The sequence below is a fragment of the Malurus melanocephalus genome, unplaced genomic scaffold (genome assembly GCF_030028575.1).
Source record: "Malurus melanocephalus ecotype Western Australia unplaced genomic scaffold, MMel_1.1 scaffold_43, whole genome shotgun sequence".
In the NCBI taxonomy this organism is placed as follows: domain Eukaryota; kingdom Metazoa; phylum Chordata; class Aves; order Passeriformes; family Maluridae; genus Malurus; species Malurus melanocephalus.
Window position 1 is genome coordinate 508961 of NW_026623275.1, and position 27058 is coordinate 536018.

The window sequence follows — 27058 nt, forward strand, 5'->3', positions numbered from 1 at the left end:
CAGAGCAATGTTACAGCTAACATTGTGAAATACATCTAATGACTGGCCAGTCGGTTCCCACCTCAAAGGCCTTTCCATACTCTTCTGCTTCAACACGTTCACACACTGTATATGTGACCATTAACAATGAGGCAAACATGTAGAACTGGAGCTTTTCTGTCATCTTTCTGCTCCTCAGTTAAAAAACGGTGAGTCACATTTCTATTAAGAAAATACTGAGAGTSTTGAAGAGAGAGAATACTCAAGTGAGACTTCAGAAGGCCACAGGGTGGAAATACTGCAGGTGGCATTGGTTTAGCTCTCCTTCCTTTTCTGCTCTTATCCAAAAACCAATGGGTGGTATCAAAGACCACGTACAAAATGCAGCAACTTCTTATAGACCCAGAGTTGGCCAGGGAGTGGAGATGGACAAGAGATAYTGAGGACTGACAAAAATGGATATAAAGGCCAGTGACCATAACAGCCAGACCTTTAGGGTCATAGAATCAAAGAGTCCCAAGGTGGGAAGGCACTCATGGAGATTGCTTTTTCCAAACCCCATGCTCAAGAATAGTCAGCTGGAGCCTGTGTCCTAGGATAGTGTAAATCARGTTTTGACTGCCACCAAGAAYRGAGAYTCCACAACCTCTCTGGGCAACCACTTTCTGTGTTTGATCACCTTCCACACAGTCAAAAAAAAGGTGTTTCTTATGTTTAAAGAAAAGTTGTCATGAGCCATTTGCATGTRTGGGTGACCTCAGTCCTATGTTGGCATGCATCCCACAGCACAGAAGAGCACAGATTAGCTGAAGCATACATGACAAAGCTTTACAGAAGAGGAATTGTGCAGCTTTATCAGCAAGTACTGCAAAGGAGGTTTTGTCTGGAATCCCTGTGGTAATAGCAGAATACAGATACAATTTCACCCTAATACTGCAATGATCACCAAAGTAATGAATTTTTCAGGCCACATATACYACCAGGGTCTTGGGAGAGAAACCAAGGAGTACTTCGCTTTAATTACCTTGGACCTCATCTGGGAGGCTGGAGCACAAGTTCTTGAGGACTTTATTCCATGATAGGAGCCGTGATACCAAGCAGAGTGAGAAGTCCTCCTTCAGGCTTCTCCCGAGCATGAGACATGAAACCACTCATCCTCTTGCAACCTTGCCATGCACACACTGCTCTCGCAGCAACAACTGACCTTACACAGGGTAACTGCTGTAGTTCTGCTCCTCTGCTTGCTAGGAAAAGCGCTACTGTGTGGTAAGAAGAATCATATTTCATGTCAAGTTCTCCATCTCTTTTTGCATTTAAAATAGAAAAGCCGTGCAGGTCACTGGCAGCTCAGTGAGATCAGCCTGGCTGGGGACAGAGCTGTAAGTGAGGGAAGCAGGGACAGGCAWAACAACATTAAATTGAAGAGAAAAAAATCAGGTCAATTTGCAAGACAACCCAGAGAATAGCTTTAATACTATGGATGTTACTGCTCCACTGCAATATGATCATCTTGGAGCCCTTTAATACTACATATGTTCAGTATCACTGTCCTCTCGGTCTGTTTGTGTATTGCCCATCACTGTTATCCTCAAAAAGGTATTTGACAGCAAGGAAGGCCGTTTCCCGCTGAAAGGGTTTTTTTGCTTTTTCTTATCAAGCTCTGCATTATGTGTATTAAAGCAAGATTACTTATGTTTGCAGAGTTCAGAGTCTAAAAAAGTAACAAAATGGGAAAGATAAACTCTTTATGGCAGTCTTAACATCAGTTTTATTTGCATCTTCTATTTTACAGTACTGAGTAAATATGTACAGGAGTACATTTGCAGATTGCAATATCAGTGCCCACATTTTCTGAGAAAAAAAAACAGATACATAGAAATGTGTTCTGTGTAAGGAATGTGGTTGAATTTTGCTTTAAAAGCAAACATCACTTGTAATTTACTGATATTGACACTCTAACAGTATAACTTCTAGTTACATGATGTATATTGTTTTCTGCTCTCGTCTCTTGGCAGGGATGGTTCACAGAAGATAGGAATGCTTAGTGCAGGCATGGGTGGAAGGCAGAGAACCTGTCAGTCTCTGAATACTTTCCTCTTCCCCTGCCCTTCTTCCCAAATGTGTACCTTTTCATGCTTGTCTAAACTGCACTTCAGCCATACGCTGTATTTGGATTTTGGAAAGAAGTGACGTTATCAGGATTCATACATATTTAAARACAAGGACAAACACTTACTTGCATACTATACTGGTTAGCACTGAGATCTTTCTTAGTCCAAGCATTTATACGCGTGATTTAATGTGATTCCATTTGTAAAAAGCATGCCACCCTCTTGAGACCCTTGTATTTATCTGCTTTCAATTACATTTCAAGTATTCTGAAAGTCTCCTATACTAATCCCATCCAAGTTGGAAGCCACATAGCTCATGCATGAGACTGTCAAACATGAGTAGTTGCAGATGTCAGTGCACCAGTGGCAGGAATCCAGGAAGATAGATCAAGGCTTAGTCACTGTAAAATACACGCCAGCACATCTCAGATACATAGCATTGTAGCACCTCATGAGGAAAACGTGTCGTGACAGGAAATCAATAACCTCTTGGAGGCGATCTGTTTTTGAAATATTCTTGATTAATTATGCCAGGGTGTGTTTGGCAACTTTGCCTGATCCAGCCTTAACCTAATGCTTTTTGCATGAAGCACTRTTGTTACTAGTCTCATAAGTCAAATCTGACAGTTCAAGTTGGGTTTTAAAGGGTCAGGCTATAGATTTTGTAATGTCTTTGTGCCCAACATTGCTGTCTTTACTATGGTGTGTAGGCTTTTACWATCAATCAAAATAACAATGGTTTTAAGATTAACAATAGCATTTAGAACTAATTGCATTTGAAGCAAGATGACTCTCCTAAACAAAGTGTGTCATACAGCGGGTAAAACAAGTAGGGAATGTCAGTATGTTTTTGTGACAGAAGGCCTTCATTCAGGATGTTCCCCAGGCTTGTTTGCTTATGTGCCTTCTTTGCAGAGGAGGAGCAGCTCTAGGACACTCAGAAGCAGGGCTGCATCTCTGTCCTTCTTCCCCTGCCTTCCTGCACAAACTCATTTTCCCCCTCAAGTTTTTCAACCATATGTGTTACCCCATATGCCTTTCAACAAATGCGGGATCCCAGCCCATGTCTCTTGGCTTCCCTATGCCCCCGCCACACACCCTCTCTTCCCTGCACCCCAACATGTGCTAGTGCCTTAGTCACTCCTTAGTCTCAGTAATCTTGTGATGCTTCTAATCCCAGCCTTGGTCTTCTGCATCCTGAGCACTGAGTGCAGGACCAGCATCTGACTTAGTGCCTGGCCACAGCTCGTCACCGTCCATTGGGTCACTCGGCAGTAGCTGCTGCCACACAGCTCAGCCCTGCGCTGTTGTCCAGGCTGCAGAGCTGTGGTAGGGCAGTGTTTTAGGCATATGCACTGTTGCTTGAGAAACTCTTCCTCATGCTCACAGTGCAGTATGTGCTATTTAGAAGACAATGCAATGCATGTCCAGTAAAACTGGACAGACAGAATGAATGTTGGGTGCAGCAGTGAGACTGTTCTCATCTTAGTCTTCTACTGCTTTCTGTAATATAAGAACAAAAACACTTAGGAGGTTACGTCCTCTAGAGTTATTTGTGAAAGGAGTGCACATGTACAATGTAAAGAAATTATTAAATAAAGATAATAACARTGTCTGTGAGATAAATTGCTCAAACCACATTGCAGATAGTTGCAATCACCATGTGATAGACCAAAGTTTGACCTCTGGCTACCTTACCTACACAACACCCAATAAATTCAGTTCCTTAGTAACCACTTCCAAGATTTTAAATTTCCGAATAGCATCAAAGAGCCACCACTTGAAAAAGAAACTGACAAATAATGTTTTTTTTATTTTCCCAAATGTGGAATTTCTTTCCCCAAATTATACTGGCCCAAAGTCAAGGACAAGTAATATTTGGTCCCTGGACCAGTGACAGATTCAGAGTCCAATGTTTTCAGGTTAGAAAGAGGATACTTTGGCTATCATGAAGCCAAAAATATCCTTCTGTGAAAGCCTTAAAACTAGTCCTGGGAGATTGCCAGATATTAGAATTTAATATAGAACATTTTATGTACAGATAAACTTTTCAAGTCAGTTAAAGAGATTTAGAAAACATATTGATACAAATTCTTTTTCCGCTATTGAGGCCTTAGAGTCTGGTATGGATGGAGTTGGCTTTTCAGGGAGAGGAATACTATTTTCCATATGAGTAATCTTGTTTAAACCATTGCTAAAATACATCTTCAAACTCTCTTTAGTGATTTTTTTGCAAGGAATACATGAGGCTCAATGACTTCACAAGCACTTTTTCAGCATGACCTGCATRAGAAGTCAAATACCCATTCACGTGAATTAAATCTTGGAAATACATGTAAAAGTTTCTCTCTCTCTCTCTCTCTCTCTCTCTCTCTGTGGGGGGGGGGKGGGGGKGGATATAAACATTGATTTTAAGGATAATTGCCGAAGACAACAATGTATTTCTTTGCCTAGATAAGCCTTTTTRCAAATAGTGCTTTGAGAAATTCTGRGRCAGGTTGTTCAACTGGCAAATAAACTAAGCGAAATATGCAGAAAAATTACTTTGTGTAACACTGATTAATGAGTGCTCCTTGCACAAGATATTTCTGTGTGTATATTCCACATTGCTAGTAGTGTGTTTTTTCTAAGGGTTTTGTGGCAAAAATAAGGAGTTGAGGTTGAAAGTAAATGAGGGTCTGCAGGGTTTGCTCAGCTGTAGCTGAGTGCACMGAACTAGGACTTTGTTGATTGTCTTGTACTTTAAAAGTCTTCTAAGATCAAGCAGTGCCTGCTGGCAGGAGCTGACTGGGGAGTTTGGGCACAGCACAGAATGAGCAAGAAAGCCTGGCTAAGGGRTCCCAGCAAAAGGAGAGAGGTGATTTATGTGACATTGAACTTGGCATGTGTTTAATGATATCTGCATACATGACAAGCATTAAAAGTAGTTAYGTTGAATTATACAAAGTTAAAATGAAACGCATAGCAATGCTGTTCCATTTGGCAACATGCTGCTGCTTTCACTGTTTTGCCATGCTGTATATGCTGTGTCGAGTCCCTACCATCATCTTGTTTCAAGTCCAAGTGACCAAGATTTTGCGTGTCACATTAAGGTATTAAGGTTGGGAGCTGCAAGAAAGCAGCTTGGAGCAGCAGGAGCTGAGRTGGAAGAGAGTCAGACAGCTCAGAGGGAGGCGATTGAAGAAGCCTCCRAAAGCAGAGGGGAACCAGAACAGGGGGTCAATCAGGGTAACAACTGATAGATGCCGAAAGGGCCAAGATGTCTCAGAGCTATAAACTTGAAGGATTAGATTGGCTTTCATACCAAATTTTTGTTATTTCTCTATACATGCTTTYTGATCTTAGGCTAACACCCAGCAATGGAATTGAGGAATGTGATGTGGTTCTTCATTCCTCCATARCGACCCTACGTGACCTTGAGTGAGGCATGCCATCTCCATCTTGCCCTTCTTCAAAATGAGGATAGGATATCCTGCTCCTACAGATCAGGGCTTCTGTGAGTGTATGTTTAGTAACGCTTTTGAGGCACTGAAGTGCTTTCGTGATTGGCACTGTGGAAATTATTCTATAGATAAATGCCTATATATAACCTCCCTGACACTAGTACAGTCATAGGGTGAGATCAGATTGACACTGCTATTTCAACATGTAGTACATACTGCATGTGTCAGAAGCAACAAGAACAAAGCTGTCAACATCAGGTTGCGTGGAGAAAGTGATTCAAATCTTCTAAAGTCAGGAATGCCATGTCCACTGTGTTTATCTACAGAAAAGAGGAAAAGAGGGGGTAACATTAAAGAGGAAGTGTTAATTTTCTGTTCAAAGAACTCTACACTCTCATATTGATTGAAAATGGTTATCTTTGGCTCTTGTATGTTTTGTGGTGTTATAGGGTATTGGTCTTTGTTTAGATCATAWAATACTTCTTCCTCCCTCCAACCTACCATAACAATTAGCGAGCCGTCTGTGGCTGCCTTGGAGTGCATCCTGTGCATCAGCATGTTTCATTTAATAGTCATAATTTCTCATTTGTAAGAGGAAAAGTGCTACCAGCGCTTTTGGTCTCATAAGAGCTCAGACTCACTCAAGGATTCCAATTTATTATGCACCCAGCTCTGATATCCTGCTGCTCTCTTTATGGATTAGGCTGYCTTGGTAGAAGGTATCATCCTTCAGACAACACATAAATACTGTCTTGCCAGCTGTTCCTTTCTCAGAAGTTTCTCAAGGAGTAAATCATAATCATGCCCCTGTTTWACTAGTTCCTGATCTGGTTTTCCATGGTACTCTGGTAGGAGCATGCAGAAAAATGAGCTTTATTGCTGCTRTTACTCTACAAATGGCACTGACTGCAACTGTAGGGATTTTTAGACCTATTAGTATTGGTTTCTAGGGTGAACTCACCAGCAGTCGTTTTATATTAGAGGAATCGGCATAGGTCAGTTTGCTGGTGGTTTCTGTAAAACCTTTATCTCAGGGTGCTGCACAAACCCCTGAGAAGGAGTAAGTGGCAGACAGACTGTTTCGCTCATTCTGATGTGGAGCAGCTGTCTAACGACACATAATCTTATTGTGAGCTCAGAAGAAAAAGGGGAAAGGTAACATCCTGCTGATGAAAGCTATATTTTATAGGCAAATTTTTAAAGGCAGAAAGCAGAGGCAGCCAGGAAACAGCAGTTTGCACAGAAGGGTGTAAAGAAGGGGGCCACTGTGAAATTTGAAACAGCGTAAGTCTCAGGCACAGTGGCACTGTGCTGCAGGGTAGTTTCCCCAGCAGATTTTGAAGCAGCTGCCTTTGCCAGGGCAGAGACTTTGATGTGGACACGACTTTGGGTGGCAGATGTAGCCCTCCAGGTCCTGGCTGCACAAGTTCTGTGGGTGAAGACTCATCTTCATCTTCCTTTTTGCAGGGTGCACCAGCACCCCCAGGAGGCTCCCAGTCTGTCAGTTAAAATGTTGGTGGACATCAAAACTGCAAGGCTTCGTTTTTTTGTCACTGGGCTTTCACTGACTCTTAAGAACATGGGCTGAATGTCATGCTGTAGGTCTCAGGGGTGAACAGTGTTTCCATTGAACTAAAATGTCCTATACCTTGTAATTTTCAGTCTGATCAAATTGAGTAACAAGACACAGTCTTCAGTTGGTTGAAGTAAATTACAATCACAATTTCTGTGATCCCCAAACAGTTTAACAATCCCCACAAAACTTCTGCRAGCTACCTGGGCATCTGAGATGCCTCTATAGACTGAACTCCTTATCATAGAGGTAGTTCTGGACAGACAATGCAGATCAGGARATGAATTGGGAAGACATCACCATCACCACCATGTTTGTGCTGAAGGCAGAAGATACAGTACATAAAGCCATCAATTTGGCACTTTTTAGAAAGTTTTAACGTTCCATTTAAAATACAGTCAAGGGAGGGAGAAAAAGCCAAGTAAGGTACTGTTGAAACCAGTTTTATAAAAAGCAGCACTTACTGGTTGGAAGATAAAATATATAATCAGGCTTTCAAGAATGAGCACTTAATTGCCTAAAGATATTACAGAACTCATTGTTAATGTACCTAATTTGCATGAAATTTTTTTCCAACTAACTGTTGAAGAGCACATCTAAAATAGGGAAGCACAGTCCTTTATCAAAGTTCAGCTTCCTGAACCAACACTGCAGTTGTAGTGCATATTTGTAGTGTGATTTTCTGGTCGCAAATGTTCATTAGGCACAGATATACCATGTGGGGGTTAGTACATATTTTAGTAACATCTTATAAAGAGTTATTGATGAGCAGAGTTTCTCTGAGGAAGCAGTGKTAGTGGCTCTAGGAATTAATCCACCTGCAGATTTCAGGATGCCCTTTTTGTAGTGTATGCTAATTCAGCTTCACTGAGAGGTCACTTCTTTGGAGTCAGCCTCCAGAGCATCTTGTGGATCAGATTCTCCATGTGACAACCTTTCTGCACATTTCATCCAGGTTCTGTGCATTGTGCTTGTTTCTCTGTTTTCACGTATCATTACTAGCAGTTGTAGATTTGGCAAGCCATATTTCTTCACCACTTGTATGTGATGGGTCCTTGCAAAGCTATTTCGTGTGGAAGACACAGAGTGGGAAGGGCAGTGCTGTGACTGGGTGCTGGGGACTTATGGTCCACTCTTCAGCTCACAAGATGGTCTTGGCAGATGGATCCTTCAGAGAGTGGTTAAAAATGGGTCTGGGAGCTGCTATCTTAGCACTCCAGAGAAAGAAAGGATTTGTGACTGAGAGGGCACCTTGCAGGTAGCACCACAGTCACAGCTGGAGAAGCTGACGTTTTCTTTCAAGGAGGTACAGTTACTGAGCCCTAAAAAGGCTCAGTCTAAGAGCTCCTGCTAATTATATAGGRTTTGTTATCTCCCCCACTGCTACCTGGGCTGGGCTGAGGGCTGGGGACTACCCCAAACCTCCAGTCACTACGGGGAACATGTGCATGAGGCTTGCCTTCCTGAACAGTGGGAACGGTGCTCCCTGGTGTGGCCACAGCTGTGCTCAGCACAAGTCTTTTGTGTCAGCACAGTCACACAGGCAAAACTATCTCACAGGGGCAGCTGGTCTCAGTGGGAGGAGAATAGGATGTCCAAATAAAAATATGGTTTTGATTATAACTACTTAGTCCATAATAAAAGTGCCTCATCAATATAGCATTAATTACCAGTACTAGAATAGTTTATTACTATTACAATATTATACTAATCATTATACTCTAATTATATATTTGTTCTTTTCTTAAAAACTTTTAAAGGTGCAAAATTGCAACTACTGGATAGCTGTTAGAGCAATTGATCATCCTTACCATTTAAACTTCTTTGTTATTTGAACTTCCTTATTCCTTACTCTTCTCTGAAGTAAGCAAGCCCCTGGAAATATTTTGGCAAACAAGGTGAGAAATGTGGTTTTGTCCCCCAGTGTCCCTGTAAGTAAAAGGGATCAGTCCCAGAGGTACCAGTCGAGTATGTTTGAGCGACACAGCGTGATCTTTAGGCAGGTCARGGAAATATCAATGCTATTTTCTCTCTAAGCCTCAGATTCCCATTGGCCTGTTTATTCAGAAATCAGGTGGCAAAAACATTAGAGCATATGAAATCTTAGGCCCTCTGCAGAATACCCAGCCCTGATGGATCCCATTGCAAGCACATTTGACTCCTGATCATCCTCACTATGCTTCAGTCTAGAGTTTTAATTGGCGCTATTGGATARAAGGTATGCCAGCCTATAAAATTTCATGTTTTTTAAATCAAGATTTTTGGAGGGACTTAAATTTAGAGAAGGGAAATTTTATATCGGTTGTGGTTTGGTAAAGGATCTGAAGCAGCTTTTCAGAATGGCACTTTCACAAAAACATTTTAAACCGAAGTTCATGCTCYGGATTTGTAAAACTGCAGTGTTTGCATGTAGCATTGATGTTTGCTGTAACAAAGTGAGATTGAGGATACACATCTCAGATTTTCTCCTCACACTTCTAATTCCACTGTAGTTTTAACAGAATTTTGTACACAAACTCTTCAGTGGCACAGCTAATTATCCACTCCCCCCCCCACCCCTTACCTTTAAAAAGAGCAGAAGTGAGAATTTAGGAAAATAATAACCTATTTTTTTATGTAACCACAAGAATTGGGAGGAGGGAAAGGAGAGCAGTATTTTAGATTAAAGCTTGATTGCTGAAATTATTTTAACTACTTTTTAATTGGCAAGCTGTTGAGTTGTTATCGTCAATGAGGAACTCATCAACAAGCGATATCAAAAGCAGTAAACATTTACAGAGAAAAACTGAGCTCACAAGCTCTGTAACAATCATCCATAGTGTAGAGTTAAAACTAAGTGACTGGATCACAATACATTGTATAAGAATATCAAGGGTGGAGTTTGGAATTAATAATCGTTGTTGTCTTCAGTTTTTTTTCTGTCAATAAGTTATGGGGGCAGGGCAGAAGACATTTGCACAGCTTCCAGATGCTCTGCTTTGGGTCTCTGCAGAGTGAGGCACTGATCTCTGCCTGGAGACCTTTTCCAGACAGACACAAGATGTGCATGTGAATCTCTGGGGCTTGCTTTGCTGTCAGTGCCTGTTCATGGATTCTGAAGGTCCTCTGCAGTTCATAGACCTCTCATCTAATGGTGGGCACCTTTATAGCAGACCACACGTAAAACATCCTTGCATTCCCTTGCTGCTGATTTGTACTGTTTAAAGGGATGGGGGTGGAACAGGTTGTTAAAAGATGAAGAAATTGAAAGCTCCCCTAACTGCTATATTATCCACCTGACATTCTCCAAATGCTAGTCATTAATTACTAATGCCTTGAAAATCAGAGCAGTTATCCAATTCAATAATGTTACATCTCTCAGCAAGAGCATTTCCTTTATTTTACCATTTCCCATTCAAACCATTCTTCTTTGCAGTTTTTAAAGGCTCAGACCCCACCATGTTTCCTCTCATTTGAACCTGTAATCCACACAAGGATATTTCTACTCCATGTCTCTCCTGTCTGCACACAGGTGAAAGTCAGTGTGGGTTTACATTGTAATTATTACAAATTTAAAAATCCAACCCTCCAGCTTCCCTCAGCACTACATGATGGCAGAAYGTGGCCAATGTACGCCATAATTTTCCTCTCCAGTTGATGATCAAGCACTTGGGGAAGGATTGAACCTGGATTAGGATTTAGGCTGCCTATGCAGTCCTTTTGCCTGCAGACCTTGCTGTGGAATGGGCAGTAGAGGTCACAGTCATAGACTTACCAAGCCCCAGAGCCAAGCTCTCAACTGAAGTAATTCCCTTTAGATGCCAGCAGTAACTTGGCCCCACGGAGGCAAGGCAGGGTATGTTTCTGGAGTTGCCACTAATGCTGGTTCTAAGTGAGCTGTATATTCAGAAATTATGGGGTCTATTTCCTGGCACACTTGTTCTTTGCTTATGTATATTTTCATGCCTGCCAGCACTCTGAAATGTAGACRTCGAGTGTTGGGGGCAGGCTGGATGCAGTTTTTCATGCTGCTGACATTAATTGGATGAACAGGCCTTCTCAGAAGGGGCAGTGTAGGAAATGTCTATGGGAAAATGACAAAATAAGGAGTTTCACAGCTAAATAAAGACAAGTGGCTGAAAATGGTTTTTACGGCTTTGGCTTTCATATGATTCATTTGGGAATCTAAAACTATTTWGCACAACTAGCAAATTAAGATTCACAACACCTTTCTGAATATAATTGTTCCTGTCTTGCAGACAGAGGAACAGAGGTATTAAGGCTATCATTTGAAAATATGTCCCCTGTTTTCAAGTCCCCAGATTGAGATACATTTAAACCTAATTCTCAGAAGCATTAAATACTTTCATTTATATTCATTCATTTGGCATTGTTTGTACTTAGTCTCTGAAAACCAGATGCAGTGCCTCCTAACTAGAATGGTCGAAATAACCCAAGTGACATGGCAGAGATCATAGAGCAGGGCCAGGGATTGGGACCTGTGTCCCCTCATGATACGTTCCCTTTTTATTGAGTATCTGCCTTGAATTCCTGAACAAAAGGAGAGCATGTGCTGGTTACTCAGTTTTCCTCTGCTCTCTCAAACAATTAGACATTATAGAGATGATACTGGTTGGGTTATAGATCAATTTTATAGTTATTTTACCTTGTCTTTCTAACCATCAAGAGTTGTCTTCAGGTTTCTGCGATTAGGTTTCTTCTTGCAGAATTGGAATGGAAATACACTGAGAACCAATTGTATCACCTGTTTTTTTCCCATTGTTTTTTTTTTTCCAGCACACAACAGTTTTGCCCTTTGTATTAATTGAGATGAGAACAACACATCATCAATATCCCAGCAGGAGCTGTGGACTGGCTGCAGTGTGCACCTTCGCTGTTGGCTATATTTTATGGTAAGGGCTATACATGCTGTGTTTTCACATTGTATTGGGGSTTTTGTACTGCTAAATTTGGGCACATATTTCATTATGGATATAATCGCTAACAGATTCACGCTGCATGCCTCGTTTGGTCCAAGACCTGGGCTTTGTCTGGTTTCCCCAGATGCTTATATTTTTAGAAAGTTTATGCCAAACCTCACACAACAGGAATTTGTTGAACAATCCCATRTAAGCAGTGGTCTTTCCAAGGGTACATTTTTCAACCTTTTTTCAAGCTAAATGTTTTTCTTGGACCTTAATTTTATTGCTTAGGGTTTTTGTTCTATCAAATAAAATTGAGAATAGGCAAATAATTTCCTGCATCAGTATTTATGCGGCAACAGAAAAGATAAAACACTGTTGTTTTTTTTAATAGTTCACAAATTCTTTCTGTAAAATTGATTACAGAATAAGTCAGTAATCTAAACACTCTAAAGTTTGTTTTAAGAAATGCAAATGTTGGTGAGAAATTGAACTAAAACAGAAATAATCTTTCTTATACAACATTAAATTTAGTCTTTGGGCAGTTTCTAATCAAGCACCTGACTTGCATGACAGAGTTAATATATTTTGGTCACCTAATATTTATTTTTCACTAAACCTTTGTTTAATTTATATTTCTGCTTTGGTACCATCTATCCTTTATCCTTCCTGCATTTCMTGCAGACCCCCTGTTTACTTTTCGTATTCTTTTTTTTCACTTCATAACATCCTTCTATCAGCTAAGAAGGCATTTTCCAAAATGTTCACCAACCAAGTGAGATAAAACTAATGTGAGAGGAGCATGGTCTCAAGGCAGTACTATCACATTGCTTCAACTATGCAGTTTGTCCCTTTGGTCCGGTGAAAGAGAGGTTGTTATTCATACACATCCATACAAGCTGCGTGATCATAAAACCCTACTAATCCAGATGAAATGGTGTGTTGTGTCCCAGGACAACAGCCACATTCTGCCATTTCCTTTTATAAACATACATACCATTCTTAAAAAAGAATAATATTTTTAATTGTAAGGTAAGGGTAGAGCCTCATTCAAAAAGGCTCATGATTATTCCTTCAGGAAAAAGTAATTACRTTTTTAACCCATATATAGTAATGCTTAATTGTGATAGTTCCTGACTTTCTTCTGATAATGCCTGGAGATAGATTGGCAGAGTTACCTGTGACTTGACTTCCTCTGGCAACTCCTGTTTTCCCAAAATCATCTAAGTAGACATATGCAATAGTATTTAGTAAGAATTTTAAATTGAAACAATCCATTTTTACAAGTGAAATAGAAACAGATGTGTCTTAAACTCTTTTAAGAATCTGTTATAGCATCAGTGTGATGCTGATCTAKCTTGATCCTGCCTACTTCACTGCATCTGTATCCTGCAGCTACAAGGTAAAAGAAAATTGTAGGACAAGTAAAGCAGAAGATTCTCCATTAAATTAACGACTGAGCAGATACCCAGGCACAGACTGTGGTCATCTCCCTTTGCTCTCGCTGTTTATTGGTTTTGCCTRCACATATATTATTTCCAAAATGGAGAGGGCTACTCTCAAGTGATTCATCTTCTTCCAAGCTGTGATTTCTCTATAAATGGACTGAGACAACCTTAGAAGTTCATCCTGCTAAATTATGCACATACAACCCATTTCTCCTGCTTTTATGGAAATAGGCCTTTGTGGAATAGCAGAGGCAGACACAGCTACACTGTGCCATCACTTGCAAGTTCTSCATGTCTTCAGCCTGCAGGTGCCATTGAAGAGCCCATCCAATATGTGGTTTAGGCTCCAAGTCAAACACCGGTTTGATTATATCAGTGTGAAATATCTCATTCACAGGTTGGAAAAATCTACCAGAAAGTATGAAAAGGGATTTGTCCTTCCCATCACCCAAAGTAGGGTGTTCCTACTTTTCTCAACTGAAACAGTCGCCCTGCTGACAAGCGACCACATTGGAGTATAGACCTTWATCAGAAGGCTTGGAATTGCTGAATTCAGATTTGTTGTTCTTGTTGGCRGAACCCTCAAGGTTAGCACTGTGTCACAGAATGAGACTACAGCTGCAAATGACCGAGTTACATACAGCCTGGTGAAACTTCCTTCCTTTGTACCTAGGGTTGACCATGGGTCCCAGGCTGGGATTAAGTTCTTGGTTTATGTATTTTTAACTAGAATTTAGGGATCTGCCACTTAAAATTTTGTTCTTTTGCCTATTCTATTTTTCCCGCAACAAAAGTGTTTTCACTTCTGTGTGTTTTCACAAAACTCTCAGAATAAAGACAGTTGCTAATCAGATGTTCTCTATGTTTTGTTCTTTAATTTTGAACTGTCTTTCCTTCTCAGCTGAAACTTTCTTGCCATTCTACATGCTTTATRTATTGTGTTGCACTTTTTACTGTAAGGGAACATACAGGAGGATGTTGTTCGGGTTTGATTCTGTGAATGCATTTTTTTCAACTCAAAGTAGAAAAAAGCCTGTTTTATTTTGTATGTGACTGAATCTGTGATGTGTGAAAGAGATTGTGGAATAACAAGTGTTTTTTGTGTGTAATTGATTAATGAGAAAACTGGCAAACAATTCTGAATAGCATTAGCATCACTGAAATTGGAAGAACATAGCTAAATAACTTGATATCTCCTGAGCATGATTCAGAGATTTGTTTTCTGAGAAACATCCTTTCTTGAAGAGTGAAAGCTTTTTCTGTTTTTCTTTCTATTTTTTTGAATTCTCTCCCTTCAGTCAGAGAGTTTTTGAGTAGACACAYTTAGCTCATGCACTCACTGTGAGAGGGAGCTCTCCCATGCTCTTAAGGAACTGTGCGCAGGCAACGCATTCACATACTTGGCATTGCCTAATGGAGACCATACATGGTCTTTCAGGATTGAGGCCATGGGATAAGATGGGAAAAGCCTATTGGCTTTATTTAGCATGGCTTGAGAAGGTCACAGTTTGTATTGAATTGTTAAATCTAGACAGTGCTAAGAAAACTGAAGCATTTGCCAGTACTACCAGAAAATTCTGCCAATGAGTGTATGGAGTTGGTCGTCAAGGAACAGAAAAGAGCCAGAAATGTGTTGCTCCTTGTAACAAGAATGACCTCATGGTAACTAATATCAGAGCCTAATAWGTCCCTAAAATAAACTGAGACAAATACATTTAGTTAAATGGTTTTCTTTTTCCCTGTACTTTTGAGCACTTCAGGATRCCAGAAAACCAGACCCTAAGAATCTGACTCCACCGCTGTAGTCGTGCTGGGCTGCATGTTTGGACACACAAGACTTGATCTGCTCTCTTGTTGCTATCTCAAATCCACTAGGAGCTGCCTCCACATGTGCCAAGCTTGGATTTGGTCCATTCTTTCATTCTTTCATTCTTTTATAAAACTATTTAAAGAACTTTTAAACTTTCATTCGAAAATATAGTTTCTCTTGAAGTGACTTCAGGAGAGTTCCATAGATTTGCTGAGGGAGAGCATTTAGATGGGTTAATTTGCTGAATTCTTCTTGAATAAATTTAAGAAAGGAATGTACACTGATGATTTGGAATAAATTTGAGATTGATTCTATCAGGCTTGCTGTAGGATTTTCACTAGCAATCTCCATAGAAGGAGAGGAAGATCAGAAAGAGCAGATGTTGGCACAGACTGCTAGGACAAACCTTGACATTCAGAAGAGAGGGGTGAAATGAAGAGTGTGAAGCGTGGTGAGAATTGACAGCTACATCGATAAAGAAACCCAGGACTCAGAAACCAGAAGGATTTTTGAGGTTGCTGGTGCCAGTGAAGCAGGAGAGATACAACATGGCTTTGCTAGGGTGTGCTGAGGGTTTCTTTGTAGGGAGAGGGTCRTGCATGCTTTTGGAAGTGAGCACTGGGGATAAAAGTTCAACAGAGATCAGAGGAGTCGGTGGTGAGTGAAAAAACAAACCAGTAAAATGCACTGGGGGCAAGTAAAAGAAGTGAACTAAAATCCTGGGTTAAAAGAGGAATGAGGAAATGTGCAGCTCACAGTTCAGCAGCTTCAAAGCTGAAATCATGCAAGTATGTGGGAATGCTGGGAGAGGGAGAGAGAGACAGACTTCGAAATCAAAGTGGAAGGCTGATGTAGAAGGTATGAGAGATGAGAGAGTGCAGAGGAGGAGAAAAGAATTGGAGCTGGAGCTGCCCAGAACAGGAAAGAGGAGGAAGAAACAGAGCAACAGAAATGGGCCAGGAGAAGATTAGTGTCCCCTGTATCTGACCCAGAAGGAGGGTGGGAGGGCAGAAGTGCTTTCAGCAAGAGAAGGCTGTATGGATCCCAGCCTGCTAGGTCTGATACAGCCATTATGGACCGTTGCTTTCTGGCTCCCCTCCACCTCCACATCCTCAAACATTTCAGTCAAAGCAACAGCACAATCTCAGATGACATGCATGGGTAATATGTTCTCACTTCCTTGTGCAGCTCCTTAAAATACAGCTCAAGAAGGCATAGCAACCATTACTATATTTAAAATGAAAAATTATTTTTCAAAATAGATGATTTCCAAAGATGACAACACATTGCAGCGAATCTGCTAAGTTTCTGTCATTCTAGCTGCCTGTACATAAACACAAATTTCTGCTAAGCTTTGTTCATCCCAGAGGATGCCAGCACCATGTCATGCTGAGTATGTTTTGGATGTGACATTGCTTGCAGCTGCGGTTTCCCAGGACTTGTCTTCTTCTGACTGCATAGGCCACTCCATACCAGTAGCAGTCCTATGACCCACGTGTTGTTCTCCACTGAGATGAATGGAGAAAAATCYAGCATTAAGAAAATGGAACAAGAAGGGATGATTGCTGTTATTTCCTGAATGATGACTGGTTTTTGAACTTATTTTTTAGTCTTTAAGGTTTCTAAACTATGTACATRTCTGGTGTAGGTGGCTTAGGTCTGGCGGCTGTTAATATAAGACACCCAGCATCTTAATATAGCTGAGATCTTAAGAATTTTGATTAGATATAAAATAAGCTCTCCCGTGTTTTTGTGGTGGTTTACAAAGATGTGCCTCACATCAGTCAGTATTAGAAACCAAAAGTAGAACAAATGTAGTGTGGGCCATTGTACTCCTGTCCCTGAAAGCACAGGATTAGTCATAYACTATACTAGCAACTTACTTGTTTGTTTTGAATGTCTCAGCTGCTGGAAGCCCATCACCTTCTTTGGAAGATATTCCACACTTTATTAGCTCTGGATAACATTCTCAATCTCTGTGGAGAAGGAAAAGAGTGATGCTGGAAAAGATCACAAAATATAGGCATAGAAAATGTCAGTGTTTTGTTTTTTGATAGAGAGTAGCCTCTTGGAGCTGGTCCAATTTATGTGGGACCAAGGATTCAGCCTTCCTTTGTGCCAGTCACTGGAAATATGAAGAACACTGAAGATCTGAGAGAGGATTTGCTGCTGCAAGAAGTAATCAGAAAGGAATTGTCATAGCAGATGAGAGTTGTCATGTACGCAGGCTCCGGGTATGGCTAATGTCAGATACTTTAGGAGAGTTTAGTAGGCCATTAAAAATAACAACCAACCTTCAAGTGGAGTTTTCTTCCTCTTTATGTTAAAACATGGGTGCATGGATCTTTCAGTCTTGATGGTTTATATACCTTGTACTCTTTAAACTTAGGCATAACTGTGAGCATTCTTCTTGCTTGTACAAAATGTCCTGACTTGAGAAACTTGTTAGAGTTGCATGATATGGCCTAGAGATGATGAGTGGACTAAGCAGATTTCCAGACTTGCATATGTCAAAACTTTTTAGAATATCTATATTTCAGTGAGGTATCACTGAAAGATAGGCTAGAGCATACCAGAGTTCAATTAGGTATCATTCAGAAAGATATTTCCATTATCATATTTGAATTTCTTGTCTCTGAGTTCTGTTGAGGTTATTCTTCGTTAGGAGGAAGAGAACTGGGAGCTCTTCACCCATTCATGTCCTTTAATTTGCTGCTTGAGGAGCACATACATAGCCCCTCCTCTAATAGCCCGTTTCCAGAACTCATAGTACTGGTTCTTGGTGGCTGCAGACTACAAGGAAGGACTCGAGTTGGGCAGGAAGTGGGTGGAGACTCTCTGAGAGTCCTGACCAAGGTGTGACAGCTGAGAGCAGCCACCATGAAGGAACAGCCATGTTCTGCAACATCTCCCATTACAAAATCCATGGGGTGTTGTGGTTATCTGCCATTATACCCACTTGTTGAGCTTGATTCTATTAGGACTAAGGTCTTACACATGCTGTTGTAACAGCTGCATTACTTAAACTGACAGAGTATACATAGACCACAAAGTTCCAACAATTTTTTTTACTTGGTTTTCCTCATTAACAAAAGATCTATAGCCAAAGAATAAATCTGTTCCCTGCATAGTTTTCATTTTCTCCTGATTACTTTGATCAGAGAGATATACAACATCTACTGTATAGTAGAAGTGAAAACCAGCTACAAAGTCACATTTTTTTGACACATTTGTTGAAAACAAGCGATGTCATGTGTTTTCAAAAGCTTTTTTTTGATTTCTACACCAACTGGTTGAAAAATTCTAAAATCACTTTTTTAACAGACGTTTTAGTTTGAATACAATGTGTGAATATTTCCATTCATTCTTTTTTTACTGTTCCTAACAAATGGCTAGATGAGCTCCAGGACCTTTAACACATTTGTCTTTGAAAACACACAGCTGTGTCTGCATRCAGGTGCTATTATGCCAAATCACAGGGAAGTTCAGGTTAGTTTTATCTTCTCAGAAGTAACCCATCCAGTTTTAGTTTAAGCTTTTTCTCCTCAGTTTATTTCTACCTAAACGACACAGTTTTTACAACTGTTCAATAACAAAGTCTTCAAATTGATCTAGATGTGCACTCCTAAGCAAACCTTAATGCATGCTTCCCCATGCTTAACTAATAATGAGGTTGGATAGGAGTAATGGGTACTAGAATTGCAACACTGAAGGCATTCATTAACATTGGCAATCAACATTCTGTGTGGAAGCTTTATGTGAGTGGTTGATCAGCCCTTTTATAGTGCAGCCCCGAGATAGCCTGTATTCCAGCAGGAATAAAYGGCTAAGAAAGGCCACCAGGTGAGGTTTCCATGGCAGCACTCGTCCCTTTGTTGCTCCCGTTTGTAGTGCAGACAATGCTGGAGCAGTCAGTGTGTCATTGCTCAGCGGATAGAAGGCTAATATTACTCCACCCCAGCGTAGCCAGCGGCATGGCGCAGCTCATTTTTAGAAGGATCAGGTGAGTTTGTGACTGTTGTGCCCAGAGTGGTGCTTGGTGCCTTTTGTGCTCAAAGCRGGAGTTCTTTGGTGTGGCTGCCCCGGGGACAGGCAATGAAGGCACGAGCAGTGTCACCACATGGGGAGTGGGCTCCTYTGCTGGGCAGCAGGGAACAGAGCACATGAGCTGTCCACAAAGACTGACCTAACCAGAGATTGGTGACATTCAGGAGCTCATCAGTGACTCATTGGTTGGATTTAGAAAATACTTCCYCTTTCTAGCATAAATGAGTACCAGTAAAAGCCACTTCTATTTGGTTCATGAAGTTGACTCTGTAGGTGCCATTTAGAAGGTCCCTTGAAAAGTCCCTATGTAAAGGTACTTTGTAGTCCTGGCAGTTTCATCAYACCAGAGAAAATCAGTGAAAGAAACTGGGTCTTTTACTGTCTTTTTCCTTGGAGCTTGTTTTTCACAAAACAATATTTTTAAAAAAATAGCAAATGAAAACTGAAAAACCAAATGAAACTGAAAATGTTAGGTGATAATAGACATTCTCTGCTTAGCCAGCCTGGTGGTAGGGGACATCCTACAACATTCTACCCAACTGTCTCATCTTTTTCTTTGATCAAAAGGTGTCCCCTGCTTTGATCATGATGGCCCCTGCTACCMTGAGTTACACAGGAACCCTTTATTTTTTTCGTAGATAATTTTATCTTGTCAGGTTGATTCTATGACAGAAGAATATTGGGGAAATAACTGTAAAGTACAGAGATAATTTCCCATATATGACTTAATTTGGCAAAAGGGGGTTTAATTACATTTAGATCATGCAGATTAATTTACTGACACATGTAGTTTCCTAAGTGAAGTGTCCAACTGTTAAGGGTTTGGCTGCAATAAAAGCTTTTCCAGGAAGGAGGGAAGCTATGACAACCATGAACATTTCCAGGGTGATTTTTAAACAGGGATTCTGTACTTCCTGTGTGACAGAATTTTATAGTAAGTTTTGTGTGGACTTCTCTGTCTCTGCCCTTTAGGAGATTATGATCTAGTGAGCTTTTGGTCTACTGATCAAAAAGCTTCCTTAAACAGAAACATCAGCAAGTGAAGCAAATCATATGCACAAGGAGAACCCTGTCTATAATAGTCTGTGCAGCTGCTCTGTCTGGGCTTCACTGTGAGCTTGTCTCTCAAATTTCAGTTCAGAAAGGAAGAGATTTGCATTCTTGAAGAAAGCCTAGCAGAGCCTCAACCTCCCTCCACTGAGCACTTTACCCAGTTAGCYCCTGTGATGTTTGCTCAGTTGTTTGCCTTTTCTTAACTTCTACCTACTGGAACTTATGGACTCCCTCTGCTCCCTTCCTTCCTCTTCACCACTCATGACATGGGATCTCAACACAAAAGTGATCCCTTCAGCAGCTACAGGTGTCCAATGCAACCAAGCACAGCAAAACCACACTCCTGGAGTGCCTCTTCAGGCTACACTGCAGTAAAGCTGATGGTCCGTCTCTTGAGTTAGTGTACCAACAATATCCTCTGTAGATGAATGCTAAAAATCTCTGTGTCACCAGTAAACCACCRWCAGTCCTTTCCCTTTGCTGTAAATTGATTGTGGAGCTGGGCACTACTGTTGRGGTGTGTTTTTGTTTGTTYTGGTTWTTTTTTAAATAYTCATCCTACTTAGAGAAAAATTATTAGATTCCAAATTATAGCAGGCAACTGAAAGAAAAGAAGGACCAATCTAAAACACAGTTGCTGMAGAAATTTTTCTCTGAAAGAGAAGCTAAACCATATGTTTCTGGCAAACCCGAAAGCCGATTACCATGTGTAGCGAGGAAAAGCAAAAGAAACACACAAATGTGTATGAAGTGAAAGTAGGATACTGCAGAAAGCAGAGAGTTGGTCCATGTAGGAGAGCCTGTAGAACCCTGAATGCTCTTAGGATAAAGAATCTGCTTGGAACAGAGGCTGCTGCAGTTTCCAGCTTTGGCATGAAACAGGGGTTTCCTCGGAAATATAAATGCAGCAAGGAAATACCTGCCTACACCAGAAATGAAAACTGGCCAACTGCTCATAATAAATTGAAAGCAAAGCAGTAAGARTGTGGGAAATCAGTCACAGTTTCATCATTTGTAATGTCTGTTCAGGGTGGATGTCACCCAGATGCTCCAGTTCAGCTGGGACTTGCAAGCCTTTCAAATAATTGCATTTTGGGTTATGGTAGCTAAGCCTACAGGCCAAGCTGGTTCTGTAAAACCGGACCGTAAGAGGCAGTGCTTGTTTCTTCTGTTTTGTTTCAGGGTGTGCTGGATTCACCACGTTACAGGAGTGTGGGTATACCCGCTTCTTGARCACCTCAGCCCAGGTGTCAAAATAATCTTCTTTGCAGCTGTTACCRTAGTAATTAACGTATTCTACTTGGTGGGAGAAGTCCTGAATAACTACATCTGGGATACGCAAAAACGTGAGTATTGTTTAGGAATGTTACCTCATTAAATACACCATCAGGACTTTGAGTGTGTTTCTCGGAAAGTGTAAAAGGTTTTAAGCTGACGAAAACTGAAGGACAGCGACAGAAGTTCTTCCACTGAGACGTCTTGCTTGCCTGCCCTTAAAAACAGACGGATGAACAGAATGGCTGCTGGAGAGCCTGATGAGCTATGAATATGTATTCTCTTTTATAACTTACAGTACTAATTTAAGAGCTCTTGGCAATTACCTGAAATGTTTACAACCCACTTATTAGCTGATGAACCCATTAAATCCAGCTAGAATAAAGTATCATTCTGTGCRAATGCCATTAATGGTAAGCTTAGACTTAAAAATAAAAATATACACTTTTAGTATTTTCAGATACTCACTCAGGGAAGATGAACGTGTTCTTGTCAGTGAAATAACAGGAATGAAAGATCACTTTAGTGCAGGCTAAACTTAACTGTGAAGCTTCTATATCATCTATTCTGCCTAGGCCACCCATTGCTGAGGAGAGGAAAAGGGRAAATAAGACAAACAAAGGATTAAAAGTAGCTTCCTTTTATCTGTGAAAGATGGTTTTGATTTATCAAATTGGATGAAATAAGCAAATAACATTCATAATAGCTGCTGTGGCCAATCACTACTGAAGGAAAATAAATTCACATGGTAGTTTATTGCACACAAATGTCTTTAAACAAGTCCTTCAATACCAGATAGAACCTAATGCTAAAAGCTCAAAACATTTTTGCTTGCTSTTTGCTCGTATTAGCATCCAGGTGTAAAATGCTTTTTTGTTTTTGCTCTGGGACCATTAATCACTGGTCACAGTGTTCAAGACTGGTATTCAGTATTCAGTTTAATGTCATRTTCACATTTATATAACTTCTTTGAGTTAATATAGGAAAGATGTTTCTAAAAAAAGCAACTGCAAGGGATAATTTCACTTGACCTAAGTCCTGTATGAAAAATAATAATGTGGTAAAGAATCACATGTTCTTAGGAAGTCCATGAATAAGTAGATGGTGGAAAATCTCCAAAGTATGCATAACAAAATCTCAGTTCTTCGCAGCCCGCTGCCCTAGAGGAGCTAACTCAATGGAGTCATTCTTCCAACATCTTTCAAGGTTCACCTTGGCCTTACTGTCCTTTCCATCATTTCCTTCATGTAGATAAGGAGTATTGATCCCAAATCCTTGTGACTCAAGCACTTGCTAAACAGAAAATGCCGTGTGTCACCTGCTGGTTCGCTGTGCTTGAAACACTGCACACACTTAACCTGAACAAAGCATGTGGCAGGAACACCACAAACAGCAGAGATGTAAAATGATGCCAGCCTGTCAGCAAGCAAGACCTGGGAAGATACTATTTGAAAACTGCACACTTAAAAGGGGCTTTTGAGCAGTAAGACTGCAAATCAATAGAGTCTGCCATGAGAAGATTTCTGGGGTGAGAAGGGGTTGTTTTGGGTTTGGAGTTTTTTTGTTTGCCTCTGGAGATGCATTAAATAGAACCTCACTGCTGACAAAATGATTTGCAGTTAGTTTTTCCAAGTTAAACCACAAACATGGTAGGGAAGGAAAAATTTGCCCTTTGTACAAGCCAGTGTCTGTCCACAATTTTGAGGATATCTGCATTCCTGCCAAACTATTTGATGCATCTGCAGCAGAGTGCTTCAGAAGAAAGAGGCRCTTTCAAAAAGGCAAATAAAACAGCTTTTAAAATTAGTGGGAAAGTTCCTTCCAGGGGAAAGCAGAAGACTTAGGATTGGCTCTGGAGCAACCTTGTAAACTCTCCGTAATCTTTTGGTCCTGGCCTCTTGTTTTGGTTGTTAAACCTTCAGCTGTGGCTCTCCCATTACACTGGTTTGCCAGCAGCACCCAGGGCCATTGTACTTGGGCTGCTGGCAACGCRCAGACCCATTTGTTTCTGTGTTGGTTCTTTCAGCAAGGCAGCTCTGCAGTTGTGCTTTCTAACTGCAGATGGGTCTTATTGTTTCCTATATTGGAATTAATTAACTATGTTTTTAAACTGATTTCCAGTGTATTTACCACCTATATGTACATTGCACTAGCAGATAATCTTACTTGTGACTGGATTTTCCTCTCGGCATTCTCAAGCATTGCTTCTTTTTTGCCTTTGGTTGTCATAAGTCTTTCTTTTCCAGCATGCAGCAGGCCTGAAAACCTCCAAAAGAAATATTTGTATTTGAGATGTCTGGCAGAGAGGGCTTAGTCAGAAGAACAATACTTTTGTCAGATACCAGTAGTAATTCATTGTCCAAGAACAGGCATATGAAATAGCTGAATGCTTCCTTTGCCAGAAAAAACACAATCTGCTGCCCGGCCCGAGCTTTGCCCAGCATAGAAAAGAGACAAGCCCTGCAGCAGGATGAGTTTTTTAAGGAGCCCTACGCTCGACTCAGCCCTCCTGACATTGCTGAAAGAAATGGCCTTTACAGGAAGAGAGAGTCACCCTTTCAGCAGTAATTGTTTCTTCTTTCTTGTACTTTCAAAAAAGGGAGATGTACCTGTAAATATTTAGAAATCYAGTGTTGAGATGAAGGAGGGCTTCAAATTATTGAATTCTGAAACACAATTATTAAAATTTTCTTTCAAAGTTGGCTGCTTGGATTCAGCAATAGTGACATCTATTTTAGTTTGCTAGTAGGTAAGCAGAGGAGTTGAGGGAACTAAGTGTTCCCAGACCCCTGCAGCTGCCAAAGGCTGGGCGTGCRGCAGGGGGTCAGGCTGATCTGAAACTGGGAATGAGGGAGGGAGCATTGTGCAGTTCATTACTGGACAACCACTGCCATCAGGTGTGCAGATGCTCTTTTCCTTCACAGCAGGTGAGATAACACATGTGAGCAAGTACAGGAGAAACAGCATCAATAAAGGGAAAAGAAAGATTAATGCATTAGAGGAGCCTCTCTAAGTAAACCCTTCATTTGTGGTCATTAAGAGATTTTTAAAAGCTGCTCTCCATATGTTTTCAGGTATTGAAGAAGGAAAAGAAAAGCCAAAATTGGAGTGAACAGYAAGAGGCAGCACAGAGGATTGTTTATGGCTCCATGGAAGATTWCTCATCCCCAGCAGAGGTTGGCATGGAGAGGAATCTTTTGGAAAAGGGGAAGTTTAATGGTCCCTCTTCTCAGTGCAAGGATATTTTTGGATTTTATATGGGGGGAAGGTGATTTTAGCTAAGAATAATATTAATGTTTCAACCTTTGTTCCTGTTTCTCCATGTTTGCATGTGACATACACATATAAGATATATATTTATCTCCACGGCATTCTCAACGTGCATTTCTTGATTCAAATAAGTCATTAARTCATTAAGTCATTAGACCTTTTTACTTCTGCCAAGAAGAACAATGAGTCCATTCTCCGTATTGTGTGAGAAAAGTTTAACCRGATAGGTCTAATACAGGGAAACAAAGCAATCCTATGTATTTCGAAGTACAGCATAGAAGTTAATTGCATGAATGTATCTAAAGAAGAGTTCAGTCTGACTGAAATATCAATGTAACACTATGTAACAGCTGCCTTAAATTCGTAATGTTAATAATTTTACCAGTCCAGTGAAGTTTTATTTGCAGTGTTAAATCTTAAGGCCTAAATAAAGATGGAATTGTCCTTGCATTTTTGTTTCTTCATGCTGATTCTTGAATCYTTAGATGGATTGGCATTTGAATGATACATACTGGTTTTCCAGTGTCAGCTTCTGATTATATCATTTCTAYATGAAGAGTTTTCTTATTTTCAAAATAAAATGACAGATCCTGCATTTTCAATGTGTAAGTTCTCAGTAGATGGGCTGAGCTGTTAGTGTTGTACCATGGAGAGCATTTAAGTCTTGCTTCAGGAAGGTACATAAGCAAATATTTAAAGTTAAACATATGCCTGTTTGTATTAGGAATTCAATTGCAAAATAGTAGTGATTGTTTAAATTTGACATGATTCTGTTTAATTATTAGACAAGCAAGAGGGAACTCTAATAAKCAGAAAAAATGGTCGAGAACTGAAAGTTAAATGAATAAATTTTTGCAAGAAATTATTTATAAAAAAGTAGCTTTATGATCCAAATGTTTGTATTCATGTCACATATTTGTTCATTAGTGTATTTAATCATTTATTTTAACACATCCAGAGCACTTTGAATATGTATAGTGTTAATGAGTTGTTTTTAGTAGCAGGATGTCTACAAAGTTTAATATGATTTAACAGTGTTTYTGTTCTGGAATAGTTCTGGGGACAACTGATCTCTTGCAACTCATTACATGCCTCTGCAATACTTTTAAAATGTATTTATGTACACACTATCATAGGAAACAGCACCAGTTCAACAATGTGCTTTTTGCTTTKCTTCAGAAATAAGGCTCTGTGATAATATTGTCTTTGTCCATCCACTAGATCATTTCTAACTTGTTGATCAGAAGTCGCAAAGATTTCAAAGCTAAGCAAGTTACTAGAGAGTCCAYGGAAATAAGTGACCAAATAAAGAAGAAGGAGTTCCTTTGATGATCCTACAGAGGGAGAAGACAGAACACACAAATTCCAGAATTTGGAAGCAAATGGCCACAGCGATGTGCCCTTGCATTTGGGACATGATGTTCTGTTGTTCCTGAGTTCCCTGTTACATATGCACAGTGACACTGCAACGTGGTTGCACTATCCTCATATAATTAGGGCTTGATTGGAGGTGGTAAGATACCTATTATTTGGAACAGGCTTTTGAAACTCAGGAAGGAAAGAAGGCATGGATTCAGTCATATTTATTGAGCTAGGAACTGTTCAAAGGCACTGCTTCTGAAAGCTGTGGTAACATGTGAAAGTAGTGATGGACAATGAATGTTCTGGGGGATCTGTCTGTACTTTCCAACAGCAGCAACTGTGGCTTAGGGCGGGAAGCCCAAAGCACAAACCCTGTTGACTTTCTGTCATATGAAGAATTTGTGTAACCTAAGCTCTGCTRCTAAGTCTAGGACATTTTTAATTTTTTAAAATTTTATTTCATGTGTATTGTTTTCTTTTACAGAATTCAAGAATTCATTCTGATTGAAATAATGTGTTAAATAAAAATAAGAAGTGCCAAAATKCCACACAGCTGTACACATTCTGCCAGAGCATGCTCTGATCATGTCTGCTGTATATTTTGCACCACTGAGTAGTGAATATCTGAGATCTTAAAAACTGACAAGGATGGAAAGATTCCTCTGTCTCAGCAAGTCTTGCACCTGCTCAAGATAGGTTTCTCTTCTAATACCATGTCATTATATGCAATGTAGTAAGAATAGTAGTAAGAAATGTAGTAAGAACATAAGGAGAAGAGAAATACCA

The 27058-nt window shown here is 40.2% G+C and overlaps 1 protein-coding gene across 1 annotated transcript in view; it reads left to right on the top strand.

Moving 5' to 3' along the window:
* The window catches only part of AIG1 (androgen induced 1), a 123564-nt gene extending 98204 nt beyond the window's left edge, over positions 1-25360 (top strand). The window contains exons 4-6 of the mRNA XM_057364823.1: positions 11883-11998; positions 21548-21711; positions 24715-25360. Coding sequence (XP_057220806.1) covers positions 11883-11998; positions 21548-21711; positions 24715-24752 — 318 coding nt within the window. The 3' untranslated portion in view covers positions 24753-25360. The remainder of the gene's footprint in view (positions 1-11882; positions 11999-21547; positions 21712-24714) is intronic.
* The last annotated feature ends 1698 nt before the right edge of the window (positions 25361-27058 follow it).